Here is a 17,502-nt window from a genome sequence, read left to right on the forward strand (position 1 = left end):
TGAGTGGGCCCTAACCCACAGGTCATTTTCCAGGATCTTACCTGACTCTTCTTATTTTCCCGGCGTTATTCTCAAATTCTTTTTCGATGTTTGACGTAAGAATGAATTATCATAAGTCTTATGTTTTCTCCAAGATCTGTCGAATTCTTTTCATCGTTGGCTCAACCTTCCCATTCTTCATTTCGGAGTTTCTCAACAATTCACGGTGGTGTTTCTCGTCGTAATTCTCAGTTTATGAAGACCGAAGAAGAATTTTCTCTCAATCTTGCTCCATTCTCTTCAAGATTCGTGGTTCTAGCTTGTTGCCATCCTCTCATAATTATTTGCGATTGTGGGAACTCTTTTCACCTATCCAGAGCAATTCAAGAGTCTTCTCAGTTTGATTATCCGGAGTCCATCAATTCAGGTGTATTCATTCTCAGCTTTCAGTTGTCATTCTCCAATCTTACCGGTACATCAAGTGTTCTCTAATCAGTTCATGATCCCTTCGTTCTCATGTATCTAAATTCTCTCAAGCATCTTCGTTCATTTGCTAAATTCTTCCCGGTGTCTTCCTTATCTTTTCTTTGTTCATTTTTAATTCTTACGGTGGTTCGTTGAAGACCTTCTCAAGTTGGCTTTATCTTTTTTCCCGGAGTTCCTAGCTCTCGCAATTACATCACCACGGAGATCCATCTAAATCATTGAAAGGCTTCAACATTATTTTTTTTCATCCTCCATTTCGTTTGATCATTCCTTTTACCGGAGTTTTTCACGAAGGCTCAACATGGTGATTCATCAAGGATTTAATTCCTTCTCGAAGTGTTCATCGACATTCTTTGCTAAGAAGCTCAAGCATTCTTCATCTTGTAATCCGGAGTGCAATTCTTTCTACCGTATCATTGGAGGTGGTATTATGTCATTCTTGATAATTTGAGCTCATGTTTCATGATTCACATATTGTTAAGAATGAGATATTTTAAATCCATCAACCTATTTGTTGGAGTTATCTGGAGTTATATTTCACCTAAAGCTTTTTCCTAAGGATTAATGCTATTAATGGTGATAATATATGATCCAAATTCTTAATCTATCCTTCCCGGTGAAATTAGTTTCTCGTCTCCTTGTTGATATCAATCCAATTCTTCTTCCCGTGAGTGGCAGGTTGTCACCTCATAATTTTGAGATGTATTCCATAAGACCATATCAAGCTTATTCTTTTGTTGTTCTTAATCCAACAACTCCGTTCGACCTTTCTCCTAAATATGCTTTTTCAAGCTCAATTGAGGTAGAAGATGTTGTTTTCTCCTCCGTTATTTTGATTCCATTATTTTATCTCTTCCGGAGGCATTGTGGTGTTGCTCTCCTCACTCTTCATCTCGGATTGTCAGGTATATGTTCTTTTCGTGCTCATCCTTTTAACCGGAGTGTCATGTCCTCTTTTCAAGTATCCTCTCATCCTGTCAAGATCATGTTCAATTCCTTCCATTTCCAACCGGAGTATTGCTGTAATTGATCTTTATCGTTCTTTGTGCATCTCGTTTCAATCGGAGTGCTTGCATGTACCTATTGTCCATCATAACACTTTTCTTATGTCTTTTAACCTACAAGGGTCTAGTAAGGTTCCTTGTTCCTCTTCCCTAACGGAGGTTTCAACTTTGTTCACCTTCGTTGTATTCTTTTCTCGAATTTGTTCAACCTCGCAAGGTTCTTTGGTTTCACTCAATTGTCAAAGAAGCAACTTAGTTGTACCTCTCCTCTTTTGTTTTCCGTTGTCCCTCCGGTGCCATTCTAGATCTTGGGACGAGATCCTCTCGTAGTGATGGAGTGTTGTAACGCCCCGAGACCGATGTGCCAGGTGTCTTCCAGTTAGTCGCTGCGTTGCCATGTCATTTGCTTGCGTGTTGCATTTCATCATGTCATCATTTGCATAGCATCATCATGTTTTTCAAAAACTTGCATTCGTCCGGGTTCTCCGAGTTCTCTCCGTTGTCCGTTCTGAGCCCAACCACACTTGCACGCGCCTGCGGCATGTCCGAGATAGTATATTATAAGTGGCCGGAAAATGTTCTCGAATTGGGTTGAAATTTGGCGTGCAGTCTTATTATAGTGTAGGTAGGCCGCCTGCCAAGTTTCATCGCATTCGGAGTTCGTTTGACGCCCCAACGATTAACTATAGCGGCAGTATAGCCGGTCTAACGTCGGACGTTTTCGGTCTCCGGAAACAGTCGCCGGGCAGCATTCCCCCTCTTTCCTCTCAGTCCTAGCCCTTCTTCACAGTCCGCTATCAACCACCAGGCCCCGAAACCCCCGCTGCACAGTGCATCGAACCCCTCACGTGCGCGTCCGAAATTGTCCCGGACCCGACCCGGGCAGTCGTCACCGTTGGATCCGGATCATCCCCAAACGTCTACAAAACATCTCCGTTTTATTATTTGATCTCCCTAGCCTATTTATCCGGGACCGTCCGATTAAGATCGGAGGGACCTTTTACCCCTAAACCTAATCGGTTTGCTATATATGCAGTGCAAACCCTAAAATCTAGAGACATTGTCCCATCCACCAAATCCCTCTTGTCTCCGCCGCCGCCACTCTCTCCCTTGGTTTCAGCGCCGAACCAATCCCTGCATCCCTCCGATCCAAACCATCAGCCAACCCCCACCACCTGCCAAGATTTGGTCAACCTCGACCTTTCGATCTGGATCAGATGGCCAGGAGCCATCCCAGGCGTCCTCTCCCCTCAGCCCCGCAGCAGCCGCACCAAGCCAGATCGGGAGGAGCTCGATTCCGTCCACCTCGCCGGAGCTCCTCTCCAGCACGCCGGCGATCACGGCGAGGACCGGCCTCGTCCCGCTCCTCTCCTCCCCTGTATCTCCCTTCCTCCCCGTGCTTCTCTATCTCTCATCTCTCTCGCTTCTCTTCACAGGAAACAGACCATGGCAACTGTCCATGGAGATGGAGCCGCGCCGCCCTAGTCACCTGCCAGCTCGGGTCACTTTTGCTTCGTCCTTGCCGTCCGCTCATCCTCCGGTGAGCCTTGCCGCTGCTCTCCTTCCCTTGTGTTCTCTCTTTCCTGCTGCATCCCCTCTAAATTCTTCCCCCGCCATGGCCTCTGCAGCTCCCGCCGTCAGGAACAAGCTCCCCTCATGAGATCCGGTGGATCCTCGCCGCCGTCCCCTGCCTGAAGAGCCCATCTCGCCGCACCTCCCTCCGTTCCGTGCGCCCACTCCAGCGCCATCGCAGCCTCGCGCCGCTGCAGGCTCCCTGCCGTGCCTCTGCTTCTGCAGTCGAGCAGGAGGGAGACGCCCCTGCCTCGAGCCTTCGTTGACCGTGGCCTCACCTTGGCCCAACTCCAGCGACAACGTAGACCTCCTCCAGCGCCAAGGCCCGGTTTACCCCGGTCCAGATCCGCAGCGCCAGTCGGGCCGATGTGAGCCGCCCTCCAGATCCCCTCTTCCTGTTGGGCCAACAGGATTTGGCCCAGCATCTTTTTTTTAGGCTCTGCGAATTTTGCTATTATCCCAGGTTTTATAGTTTTGCAGAAAAACCCTCATACTTCATGCATTTAATAACTTCTCAACCGTGCATCGGATTAAAATGAATTATATATGAAAGTTGCTTAGAATTTTGTCTAGTTTAATAATATGCAACTTTCATCCATGTTTAAAATGCTGTTTGTTTAAATTTGTTTAAATAACTTGCTAAAATGCTTTATTTCATAACTAAATAACCGTAGCTCGGATTTTAATAAACTTTATATGTAAATGGGGTAGAAAAATGCCTAGTTTAACATGGTGGCTTCACTTTGCATGCTTAACAACTCTAAAATTATGTTTAGGGCAGAACAGTACCAAACCTAATATATGCATATGAGGAGTTTCCGGAATTGTTGTTCGTTGTTTCCGGCCTCATTTAAACTTGACTAGATAGGTAGTTTTCATTTGCTTCACCTCTTGCCATGTTAACAAACATTTAATTTTGTTGAGTACATAAACGAGAGAGAACTAAATGAGGCATGTGGTGTTCCGTCAATATGCAACTCGTTGCATATTGAGCTCCACTTAACTTGTAGTGTTGTTTGTGCACTTTGCCATGCCATGCATATTTAAACCGGACATGTATCATAATTGTTTTGCGCATCATGCCATGTTATGTGATGGTTGTTTACCATGATTGTTTGCTTCTTTCCGGTGTTGCTTCTTCGGGTTGGTTCCGATAACGTTGCGTTTGTGAGGACCTGTTCGACTACGTCCGTTTGTCTTCTTCATGGACTCGTTCTTCTTCCTTGCGGAATTTCAGGCAAGATGACCATACCCTCGAAATCACTTCTATCTTTGCTTGCTAGATGCTCGCTCTTTTGCTATGCCTATGCTACGATACCTACCACTTGCTTATCATGCCTCCCATATTGTTGAACCAAGCCTCTAACCCACCTTGTCCTAGCAAACCGTTGTTTGGCTATGTTACCGCTTTGCTCAGCCCCTCTTATAGCGTTGTTAGTTGCAGGTGAAGATTGAAGTTTGTTCCTTGTTGGAACATGGAGATGTTGTTTCTTGTTTGGGACATGTTCACTTGTTGGGATATCACAATATATCTTATTTAATTAATGCATCTATATACTTGGTAAAGGGTGGAAGGCTCGGCCTTATGACTGGTGTTTTGTTCCACTCTTGCCGCCCTAGTTTCCGTCATATCGGTGTTATGTTCCCGGATTTTGCATTCCTTACGCGGTTGAGTAATAATGGGAACCCCTTGACAGTTCGCCTTGAATAAAACTCTTCCAGCAATGCCCAACATTGGTTTTACCATTCGCCACCTAGCCTTTTCTTTCCCTTGGGTTCTGCAGACTCAAGGGTCATCATTATTTTAACCCCCCCGGGCCAGTGCTCCTCTGAGTGTTGGTCCGAAACGGGCAGCCTGCGGGGCTACCTCGGGGCAACTCGAGGGTTGGTTTTACTCGTAGCTTGACCTATCCTTTGTGCCCTGAGAACGAGATATGTGCAGCTCCTATCGGGATTTGTCGGTGCATCGGGCGGTGTTGCTGGACTTGTTTTACCATTGTCGAGGATGTCTTGTAACCGGGATTCCGAGTCTGATCGGGTCTTCCCGCTAGAAGGAATATCCTTCGTTGACCGTGAGAGCTTGTGATGGGCTAAGTTGGGACACCCCTGCAGGGATTTGAACTTTCGAAAGCCGTGCCCGCGGTTATGGGCAGATGGGAATTTGTTAATGTCCGGTTGTAGAAAACCTGAAGTTGACCTTAATTAAAATGCATCAATCGCGTGTGTAACCATGATGGTCTCTTTCCGGCGGAGTCCGGGAAGTGAACACGGTGTTGGAGTTATGCTTGACGTAGGTTGTTGTAGGATCACTTCTTGATCATAGTTCTCGATCATGCTTTGCCTTCTCTTCTCGCTCTCATTTGCGTATGTTAGCCATCATATATGCTAGTCGCTTGCTGCAGCTCCACCTCATACCTTTACCTTTCCCATAAGCTTAAATAGTCTTGATCGCGAGGGTGTGAGATTGCTGAGTCCCCGTGACTCACAGATTACTTCCAAAACCAGCTTGCAGGTGCCGTTGAACCGTGCAGATGACGCAACCAAGCTCAGGAGGAGCTCGATGAAGATCTTGTCCTTTGTGTCGTTTCGTTCTAGTTGATCAGTAGTGGAGCCCAGTTGGGGTCGATCGGGGACCTTGTCGCATTTGGGGTTCTTCTTTTATTTTGGTTCTGTAGTCGGACCTTGATTGTATTTGAATGTTGTAATGCTTTATTCATGTAATTGTGTGAAGTGGCGATTGTAAGCCAACTATGTATCTCTTTCCCTTATGTATTACATGGGTTGTGTGAAGATTACCTCACTTGCGTCATTGCTTTCAATGCGGTTATGCCTCTAAGTCGTGCTTCGACACGTGGGAGATATAGCCGCATCGAGGGCGTTACAGCTTCGCCGAGCACTGCGAGAAGGAGAGGTGTCACGGGAGGAAGAGGGAGGCGCCAGGGGTTGGGGTGCGGCTGCCCTCCCTACCCCCACTATTTATAGGACCCCTAGGGGGGGCATAGGCCCTAGGAGATGCCATATCCAAGGGGGGGGGCGGCCAAGGGGGGTGGAGTGCCCCCCAAGCCAAGTGGGGCGCCCCCACCCCTAGGGTTTCCAACCCTAGGCGCAGGGGAGGCCCATGGGGGGCGCACCAGCCCATCTGGGGCTGGTTCCCCTCCCACTTCAGCCCATGGGGCCCTCCGGGATAGGTGGCCCCACCCGGTGGACCCCCAGGACCCTTCCGATGGTCCCGGTACAATACCGATCACCCCGAAAACCTTCCCGATGGCCGAAACTTGACTTCCTATATACAAATCTTCTCCTCCGGACCATTCCGGAACTCCTCGTGACGTCCGGGATCTCATCCAGGACTCCGAACAACTTTCGGGTTACCGTATACTAATATCTCAACAACCCTAGCGTCACCGAACCTTAAGTGTGTAGACCCTACGGGTTCGGGAGACACGCAGACATGACCGAGACGACTCTCCGGTCAATAACCAACAGCGGGATCTGGATACCCATGTTGGCTCCCACATGCTCCTCGATGATCTCATCAGATGAACCACGATGTCGAGGATTCGATCAATCCCGTATGCAATTCCCTTTGTCAATCGGTACATTACTTGCCCGAGACTCGATCGTCGGTATCCCAATACCTCGTTCAGTCTCGTTACCGGCAAGTCACTTTACTCGTACCATAATGCATGATCCCGTGATCAACCACTTGGTCACATTGAGCTCATTATGATGATGCATTACCGAGTGGGCCCAGAGATACCTCTCCGTTATACGGAGTGACAAATCCCAGTCTCGATTCGTGCCAACCCAACAGACACTTTCGGAGATACCCGTAGTGTACCTTTATAGTCACCCAGTTACGTTGTGACGTTTGGTACACCCAAAGCACTCCTACGGTATCCGGGAGTTGCACAATCTCATGGTCTAAGGAAATGATACTTGACATTCGGAAAATCTATAGCAAACGAACTACACGATCTTTGAGCTATGCTTAGGATTGGGTCTTGTCCATCACATCATTCTCCTAATGATGTGATCCCGTTATCAATGACATCCAATGTCCATAGTCAGGAAACCATGACTATCTTTTGATCAACGAGCTAGTCAACTAGAGGCTCACTAGGGACGTGTTGTGGTCTATGTATTCACACATGCATTATGATTTCCGGATAATACAATTATAGCATGAACAATAGACAATTATCATGAACAAAGAAATATAATAATAACCATTTTATTATTGCCTCTAGGGCATATTTCCAACAATGTCTTCCATGCTACACACATTATAAGCGGTTCCCAAACAGAATGGTTAAGTTTATACTCCCCCTTCCACCAACAAGCATCAATCCATGGTTTGCTCGAAACAACGTGTGCCTCCAACTAACAAGAGTCCCAGGGGGAGTTTTGGTTGCAATTATTTTGATTTAGTTTGCATAAAGCATGGGACTAGGCATCCCGGTGACCAGCCACTTTCTCGTGAGTGGGGAGCGGAGTCCACTCCTCTTGAGAATAACCCGCCTAACATGGAAGATACGGACAGCCCTAGTTGATACATGAGCTATTCGAGCATACAAAACAGGATAATTATTTGAAGGTTTAGAGTTTGGCACATACAAATTTACTTGGAACGGCAGGTAGATACCGTATGTAGGTAGGTATGGTGGACTCATATGGAATAACTTTGGGGTTTATGGAGTTGGATGCACAAGCAGTATTCCCGCTTAGTACTGGTGAAGGCTAGCAAGAGACTGGGAAGCGACCAACTAGAGAGCGACAACAGTCATGAACATGCATTAAAATTAATCAACATCGAATGCAAGCATGAGTAGGATATAATCCATCATGAACATAAATATCGTGAAGGCTATGCTGATTTTGTTTCAACTACATGCGTGAACATGCGCCAAGTCAAGTCACTTAAATCATTCAGAGGAGGATACCGCCCTATCATACCACATCACAACCATTTTAATAGCATGTTGGCACGCAAGGTAAACCATTATAAGCTCCTAGCTAATCAAGCATGGCACAAGAACTATGATCTCTAGTTGTCATTGTAAAAGTAATGATAAAAGTGAGCACAAATGGTATTGCAATGCGTTAAAACAAGGCCTAGAGTTCATACTTTCGCTAGTGCAAGTTCCCTCAACAATAATAACATAATTGGATCATATAGTTATCCCTCAACATGCAACAAAGAGTCACTCCAAAGTCACTAATAGCGGAGAACAAACGAAGAGATTATGGTAGGGTATGAAACCACCTCAAAGTTATACTTTCCAATCAATCCGTTGGGCTATTCCTATAAGTGTCACAAACAGCCCTAGAGTTCGTACTAGAATAACACCTTAAGACAGAAATCAACCAAAACCCTAATGTCACCTAGATACTCCAATGTCACCTCAAGTATCCGTGGGTATGATTATACGATATGCATCACACAATCTCAAATTCATCTATTCAACCAACACATAGAACCTCAAAGAGTGCCCCAAAGTTTCTACCGGAGAGTCAAGACGAAAACGTGTGCCAACCCCTATGCATAGGTTTATGGGGCGGAACCCGCAAATTGATCACCAAAACATACATCACGTGGATCAATAAAATACCCCATTATCACCATGGGTATCCCACGCAAGACATACATCAAGTGTTCTCAAATCCTTAAATACTCAATCCGATAAGATAACTTCAAAGGGAAAACTCAATCCATTACAAGAGAGTAGAGGGGGAGAAACATCATAAGATCCAACTGTAATAGCAAAGCTCGCGATACATCAAGATCGTAACACCTCAAGAACACGAGAGAGAGAGAGAGATCAAACACATAGCTACTGGTACATACCCTCAGCCCCGAGGGAGAACTACTCCCTCCTCGTCATGGAGAGCACCGGGATGATGAAGATGGCCACCGGAGAGGGATTTCCCCTCCGGCAGGGTGCCGGAACGGGTCTAGATTGGTTTTCGGTGGCTACGGAGGCTTCTGGCGGCGGAACTCCCGATCTATTGTGTTCCCCGATCGTTTTAGGGTATATGGATATATATAGGCGGAAGAAATACATCAGGGGAGCCTTGAGGGGCCCATGAGGGTGGAGGGCGTGCCCAGGGGGGTGGGCGCGCCCCCTGCCTCGTGGCTTCCTCGTTGATCCCCTGACGTGCACTACAAGTCTCCTGTATTGCCTTCTTTCCAAAAATAACTTTTCCGAAGGTTTCATTCCGTTTGGACTCCATTTGATATTCCTTTTCTGCGAAACACTGAAATAAGGGAAAAACAGAAACTGGCACTAGGCTCTGGGTTAATAGGTTAGTCCCAAAAATAATATAAAAGTGTTTAATAAAGCCAATAAACATCCAAAATAGATAATATAATAGCATGGAACAATAAAAAATTATAGATACGTTGGAGACGTATCAACTGACCATATAGAACGAACTAATTTACAATGAAAGAATAAATGTTTTATTGTCTCATCATGCGGACAAAGACATATTGTGTACTTCCATACCAATTCCTCTTGATAAGGTTATCTTTAGTAAGAATGACTCCGCGACGAAGATACCATGCGAAGATTTTATTCTAAGAGATATCTTTATCTTCCGGATCTTTTTATTATTATCAACTAGCACGTCGATCTGGATCAAAGCTCTATACATAGAATCCATTGAGAATTTTCTATTCCCATGTAGGTTCCAATGAAATACATTGGACCCTTGTGACAACTGTACCATGGCTAACCGCTGGAGTAATATGTTCCACAATAGAAGACTAGGTTCAATTAAATCCCTTCTGAACGTCACATTTGGCGGAAATGATTTCAAAACATTGGCCCTTGTGACGCACAATATTGTATAGAGCAGGGTATTATTCCCGGAGTGTAGCATTACCTAGCCACTTATCCTTCCAGAATCTAATTTCGGAGCCATCCTTATTCGAGTCCAGCGCGCGGGAGCGGGCGCAACAAATAAGCGGCGCGCGATGGCGTTTCGGCCCGCACGCTGAACCAGATATGCCGCCTGCGCGATTTTTTGCGCCTCCGCTGGAGCGCCCGGAGCGGTAGTGCGCATGCAAAAAACACTGATTTTTTAGGGCGACGCTTATATAGCGCGGCTGTTGGAGATGCTCTAATTTCGGAGCCATCATTAATCAAGAATGAACTATAGCGAAAGAAATATTTCTTTGTTGCCATTAATCCCGCCCAAAAATGGGAGTCCCTAGACTTCCAATATATTTGTGATACCATCTTTGGACCCACATATTTTCTCCTTAGAAGGGTTTGTCATACATCATCTTCCGTCAACACCTTAATCTCAAAATCATGAATGCCCAACCCGCCTTGGTTCTTGGGACGGCAAACAACTGTAGCCTAACTTAATGATAAGCTGATTTCAGGAATCAATAGCATAGCCAGTGCTTAAATGACACGATGATTTCATGAATCAATATCTTGATTACACATTAAAATATTCTCCGTGCACTGGTCTTCATCCTCCATAAATCCCCCACGCAGTCGCTTTCTCATGTCAACAATCTCCCGAAAAGCCCACTGCACTGTACCTTAGCTTGTTCCAGTTCCTTGCTATACATGCCTGGAAAGCCATGGCCCTACTACCCAACTTCGAAAGCTTCACACACACAAATTCGTAGTTCCATTTACAGGTAAGATTCCAAAGCTCTAGACGAATTCCCAGTACATAATATTATTGTTTTTCTTCTGCTAAAAAATACGTACATATTTTGTTTTTCTGATGTGCCACTCCATTGCTTGCGTGTGTGCAACGGCAAATCTTGCGGAAGAAAAAAGGGAAACAAAAGGAGCGACGCCACGCCATCCCCCTCTTCTCTCTCGCCGTGCGCGGGCGCAGTCAAACCCCCCACCGCCGAACCGCAAGGCGCACGCGGAAACGGGCCCAGAAGCGCCAGAGCCCCACCGGTCATGCACACGCGCGCGCGAACGGCCCCCGCCGCGTACGCGCCCCCCCCATCCATCGCTACGCGTCCCCCGCCATGCCGTTGCGTTGCGTTGCGTTACCCGGCGGGCGACACAGTTACTGCTCCTCTACTACCTCCCTGTCCGCCTGCCTCCCTCCGCGTGTAGGCTCTCTCCGCTGGCAGGGTAGAGTAGAGTAGAGTAGAGTAGAGCGAGCGCCCTTCAATTCCCTCCAACCCAGCCGGGCAATGCCGTGCAAACCCTAGCCCCCCGCCCACCTGATCCCCGCGCGCGGCCATGGGCAACTGCTGCCGCTCGCCGGCCGCCGCCGCGCGGGAGGACGTCAAGTCCTCGCACTTCCCCGCCGCCGCCGCCAAGAGGAAGCCGCACCAGCCTCGGAGCGGCGCCGCGGGGGGCGCGGCGGCGGGCGGAGGAGGCGGAGGCGGAGGGGCGAAGCGGCTGGCCGTGCTGGGCGAGGAGGGGTGCGACTTCATCGGCGGGATCGACGACAAGTACCTGCTGGACCGGGAGCTGGGGCGCGGCGAGTTCGGGGTCACGTACCTCTGCGTCGACCGGGACACCAAGGAGCAGCTCGCCTGCAAGTCCATCTCCAAGCGCAAGCTGCGCACCCCCGTCGACGTGGAGGACGTGCGGCGGGAGGTGGCCATCATGCGCCACCTGCCCCGCAGCCACAGCATCGTGTCCCTGCGGGAGGCGTGCGAGGACGAGGGCGCCGTGCACCTCGTCATGGAGCTCTGCGAGGGCGGCGAGCTCTTCGACCGCATCGTCGCCAGGGGCCACTACACGGAGCGCGCCGCCGCCAACGTCACCCGCACCATCGTCGAGGTCGTGCAGCTCTGCCACCGCCACGGCGTCATCCACCGGGACCTCAAGCCCGAGAACTTCCTCTTCGCCAACAAGAAGGAGAACTCGCCGCTCAAGGCCATCGATTTCGGCCTCTCCATTTTCTTCAAGCCCGGTAACCCAACCCCCCCTGGACTGGAATCTTAGATCCGTTTCCCAATTTGGGAGAATCTGCATTTCTGGATGAATAAAAAAAAACGTGGCGGGATTTATATTGGTTTAATGGACTCTCTTAGTCTTAGGTGGAGTGCTGGCAATGGACATCCCGGTAGCTGAATGCCGTTGCTTGGTTGGTGTCTCTTTCATTCAGAACTTAGGATTATCGGAAGGAATTTGGGTTGGACAGCGAATGCGACTGTAGCTAGTATTTTGAAGGCAGGATTCTGGAGTATCCAACCAAGTGGATAATGTATATGCATCGCCTTTACTCCGCTATTTGGCTTGATATGGCATTAGTTCAATGTCAACCCTCTATGCTGTTGGTTTAGCCTCGATTATTTGGTTTGCTGAACATCGTGTTGTGGGTTCTGTGTTTGGTGCTTTAGGTCCACGATCTAGGACGTCTCTAGTGTCAGCCTACTACTTCTAGGAATCGGAAGAAGCAAGTGGTGGAACATCAGTTGTTGCTAAATTTAGCCATTTTGCACTGATTACATTCAGTTCTTCAGTGTGAGGTGAGCTTGGTGGGCTGTACTTTAGGATAAATTATGTAACACTGAAATTATTACAGTTTAGGAAGGGATGCTGGACGTATCTACCATACTGACAGGGTCTGGATCTGAGAGCATGGCTTAATGGAGGAGAGGGGATTTTAGGACAAGGGGATGGATGGTGTGTCTTCCATTTTACTTAATTTTGGAGATACAATCCTGTCCTTTATCTTCATGTAGAGAATGCGTGTCGACCAAACCCTATGAGATAATGTAAGGAACCAACTCATACCAAATCTTATAGATAAGAAAAAGTAATTGTAATCTAGGAAGTACTATTCACGTTAGCAGTTCATCCTCACAGTGACACTTAAACACCAGTAGTGATCATAGCTTATCAAGTATGCTTACTGGTTGGGACTTAGGGTGTTGATGTGCTTTGCTGACGTCGAGTGGACCGTGGTACTGGGCGATTTACGCTCTCTGTCCGTCGCGCCATAGTCCGTTCCTGAAATAAAACATTGTAGCGTCGCTAGCAATGTTGTTGATATACAGCGATTGCACAGTGTGCCTTTTTGGACAGAAAGTGATATATTTTCATCTGAATCTTTCGTTATGTGTTAATTTTTTTCAGGTGAAAAGTTTTCAGAAATTGTTGGAAGCCCCTATTACATGGCTCCTGAAGTATTGAAGAGAAACTATGGACCGGAAATAGACATATGGAGTGCCGGGGTTATCTTATATATTTTACTATGTGGAGTTCCTCCGTTTTGGGCTGGTACTACACTAATTCAAACCTTATCTGTCATTGGCTTTGTGCCTTTATCTTTACTCTTTATGAAAGCTTACATGAAAATATTGCAGAGACCGAACAAGGGGTAGCACAAGCTATTCTTCGTGGGAATATCGATTTTAAGCGAGAACCCTGGCCTAATGTATCGGAAAATGCTAAAGATTTGGTTCGACGTATGTTGGAACCAGATCCAAAGCTCAGGTTAACTGCAAAGCAGGTTCTTGGTATGTACATGGCACACTTATGCTTCTTGCCTACTTCCCTGCAGAAACTATTCAGTTCAGTGGTCAGTAATTGCCACTGTAAAACTCCACATTTTTCATTTCTGTTCCTTCCAGAAATATAGCATCATGCCACAATCTACCCATGGAAATTTATGTCGGTGCCACTAGTCTCGTCTGGAATTATGGCCATGCCATTACTTTCTGTTTAATAATGAAAATTCCACAGTTCCGTTAGTTCTTTTTATGGTTTTGCCACTGCCGTTGCATTTTAGCATTTACCATCCATTTTAGCCGTTAATGCAATGTGGAATGACCGAAACAGCACGGCCAATGTGCATTAATTAGCTGCCTGATTTGATGATCATGGTGGCTCTGAAGTAACTGTGAAGTTTCAAGTTTTTTCATGTACTACATCTATAACTCCGGAGTAATTGAATTTCAAGTTGTCATGTACTACATGTGTAAATCTGATATGAAGTACTCACTCTGTCCCGAATTACTCGTCTTAGATTTGTCTACATTTTAGTGTTAGATACATCCGTATCTAGACAAATCTAAGACAAGTAATTTGGGACGGAGGTAATATTCGAAGCACACGTTATAAATTCTTTTGTTGTGTCAGATAGTTTTCTGCATCGCAGAATCTATAAGCATAAACTTCAACAGAAGGGCACCTGAAATTTTCCATCTTAAAACTTGTGCTTAATCAGCTCTGTTGTTTCGAATTCAGAGAGATCAGACACTTTGCCACCTAAGCGCACATGTTAAACAGAACATAGACCAATTTCAGTCATCTGGATGCGCATTATTACAGCTTGGGCATTTTATTATTTGTGCTACAACCTGAAAGAATGTTGGGGTCAAAATTGTGGTCTGCTTTGTAATGGAAAGGCTTCTTAAGCATCTTGTCTTTTTTGCCAGTATTTCTGAATTCTTATTTTCCCCTGGTTTGTTATACGTCCGTGTAAGTAATTTCATGACATCAACTTTTATTTCACAGAGCACCATTGGCTTCAAAATGCTAAGAAAGCTCCAAACGTTCCTCTTGGAGATATTGTCAAGTCAAGGCTTAAGCAATTTTCGAGAATGAATAGATTCAAAAGAAGAGCTCTAAGAGTATGCACCTAGCTCATTTAGCCTTTCCATCCTGGTCTGCTCAACTATTTTGCAAGTCATTGCTGTGGCAATTTACTTGTTGTGTGACATATATGGCGTATAATTTTTTACCAGGTCATTGCTGATCATTTGTCTGCTGAGGAAGTTGAGGACATAAAGGAGATGTTCAAGGCAATGGATACTGACAATGATGGCATTGTCTCTTGTGAAGAATTGAAGAGTGGGATAGCAAAATTTGGCTCTCACCTTGTGGAATCAGAAGTGCAGATGCTTATTGAAGCTGTAAGTATTGCAAAGAGTTTAACCTTTATTCTCTACTCTTTATTTAAAAACATGAGGCAAGACATGTGTCTATTTTTCGAGAACACCAATTGGTGGCTAACAAGCCACATATTTTGGGAGCATTGCTATCGAAAGGAGTAAGTTCATGAAAGCACACATACTTTGACCAAACTATCAGCACGGCAGAACTATGTTATTCAGTTCAGTGGTCAGTAATTGCCACTGTAGTTCCGTGAGGTATGCCAAAAAATGCGGTCACCTGGCCCACTGAGCATCAATTCTGTGCCAAAATTCATCTCAAATATGGTGAATGGTTCATCTGCAACGAAATGTGTGTCAAACCAAACTTTTAAGTGTACGAAATAAACAGCCATGTGGTTTTGTGATAGTTTTGGTTAAACTATGCGTAGCTCCAAAAGATTTGATATACAACAAAGAACCACATAGCAAAGGCAATATCATGTATGCCCCAGGTGTCCTTGCCCTCTAGGTCTTTCATTTTCATTTGCCAGATCATCACGGAATTTCAGTGGAATGTTAAATGATCCCACAGCTAACAAATGTTCAAATCACTATGATGACTGTTTCATTTTTTGCATCCATTGTAGGCCATTCTCTTATATTCCACAGTATGGTAAATAAATGTGGTCGAATTAATTTAATTAGATCAGCAGTTTCAAAAACAAGTTAAAATTAAGATAGGAGGGCTCAAACTTGTGACCTCAACAGCTGTTTCTTAGTGCTTTTCCATGATGATAAACAACCTTTCTCATCAAATGTTCTGTTTGGGCTGTCCATTTCCTTCTGCCAGCTGCTTTTTAGATGCTATTCCATTGTTTAACATGTCAAACTTTGTATCTGGTGGTGATTTGGTGCAACTATTTGACTTAGCCCCTTAGTTGCTCATGTATTTTACATTCAGTGTACAGCTTGATGTGTTTGACATTTCTCGCCAGACTAGAAATGAAAATTCCCAATGGATATTTATTCTAGCTCTCCACTTGGCCTAGGTTAATGTGACTCATTCCCTTCTAGCTGACAAAAGCTAGAGAAGCTAGTATTGAGTACTCATTCCATTTAGCAACCATAATGGTTTTGGTTTGCATCATTTGCATCAGACGTAGAGTTACTGTTTTAGTTTGTATCATCTTCATACTTACATGTAGCGGCCTTGTCCAGTTATTGACAGTGTGTCGACTCACTTTCTCATCCTGCTTGAAATAACTTATTGCCTCTCTGTTTGATGTTTGCCTGGTAATTTTACCTTGATTCCATCATTATATACTCTCCTATCAGTCTTATCATTAGACCATTTTCTTTTACCATGAGACATGCGATTTGTTGAGTTTTCTTGGGTGGATTGAGATTGTCAATTTATTTTTCCATGGTATCATGTGAGGGGTTATGTTTGTTTGAGTTGATGGTTGCAATTAGCAGCAGTATAACTATTTGGCACAGGGAGGGCAGTAGATAAAGCTGGGATAAATTCTCGGATTTACTTGCATTAGTTCGTATGGTATACTCAGCACGTTTTATTGACCACCTAATGGTTTGGTAAACAGGTGGATACAAACGGTAAAGGAGTACTAGATTATGCCGAATTTCTAGCTGTCTCTCTTCATCTGCAAAGGATGGCAAATGATGAGCACCTTCGGCGGGCCTTCTTATTCTTTGACAAGGATGGCAATGGTTACATCGAGCCGGACGAGCTTCGAGAGGCTCTGAAGGATGACGGAGCAGCTGATAGCATGGAAGTTGTGAATGACATACTGCAAGAAGTTGACACCGATAAGGTGACGATTCCCTTGTACTACCTCGTAAAGCCAGCATCGTTTCTGATTGACTAAAAGATGGTCTGCTTTTCTTGGCATCAACTGTAGGATGGCAAAATTAGCTACGACGAATTCGTGGCGATGATGAAGACGGGCACAGACTGGAGAAAGGCATCACGGCACTACTCGAGAGGCAGATTCAACAGCCTTAGCATGAAGCTTGTGAAGGACGGTTCCGTCAAATTGGGCGTGGAGTAAAAAACATGGTGTTTATTTGTGCATGTAGTTAGGCATTTGGGCCCCACTAAGCAGCAGCTCCTTTAGTTTTTGTCATGGTCGTTTTGCGTGGAAATTTAGATAGGTGGAACCCCCCCTGATTGGCTTACATGTGTAATTAGTTCTCGTGGATGAGTGGCAATGGCACGCGCGTGGTGACTGGTGAGCGATGTGCCAAGAGCATTGCGCCTGCTTTCTGAACTACTGATGCCAAGTGTTGTACAATGTTTTGCCGCACACAAATACAGTTTCTAGATTTGGTGTAGATGTGTCTGAAATAAGATGTGCCGGCTCAGTATCTCGGAGGTGTTGATACAGGTATGTGTGTGCATTCATAGGGTTGGGTGTATGTGCGTGTATGTGAGCATCTATGACTCTGCTGTGTTAAAAAGAAGGTGCTGCCGTGTTCTCTGAAAAAAAAGCAGTGTGCTAGCGAAAGAGACGCGACAATGTGCACCTAATACACAAGGTACAAATAATAGCAGATGCCGGAGACAATGTGCACCTAGTACACAAGGTACAAATAATGGCAGATGCCGTTCCATTTTCACCC

The 17,502-nt window shown here is 45.7% G+C and overlaps 1 protein-coding gene across 1 annotated transcript; it reads left to right on the forward strand.

Annotated features, from left to right (window-relative positions):
* Nucleotides 1-11,100: 11,100 nt before the first annotated feature.
* On the forward strand, nt 11,101-17,247 carry LOC125545230 (calcium-dependent protein kinase 3). The gene is made up of 7 exons (XM_048709121.1): nt 11,101-11,951; nt 13,121-13,264; nt 13,351-13,503; nt 14,504-14,619; nt 14,734-14,901; nt 16,464-16,694; nt 16,782-17,247. Exons 1-7 carry the CDS (start codon nt 11,270-11,272, stop codon nt 16,929-16,931), a joined length of 1,644 nt encoding a protein of 547 aa, XP_048565078.1. The 5' UTR covers nt 11,101-11,269; the 3' UTR covers nt 16,932-17,247.
* Nucleotides 17,248-17,502: the final 255 nt, after the last annotated feature.

This window comes from Triticum urartu, chromosome 3 (assembly GCF_003073215.2).
Source record: "Triticum urartu cultivar G1812 chromosome 3, Tu2.1, whole genome shotgun sequence".
In the NCBI taxonomy this organism is placed as follows: domain Eukaryota; kingdom Viridiplantae; phylum Streptophyta; class Magnoliopsida; order Poales; family Poaceae; genus Triticum; species Triticum urartu.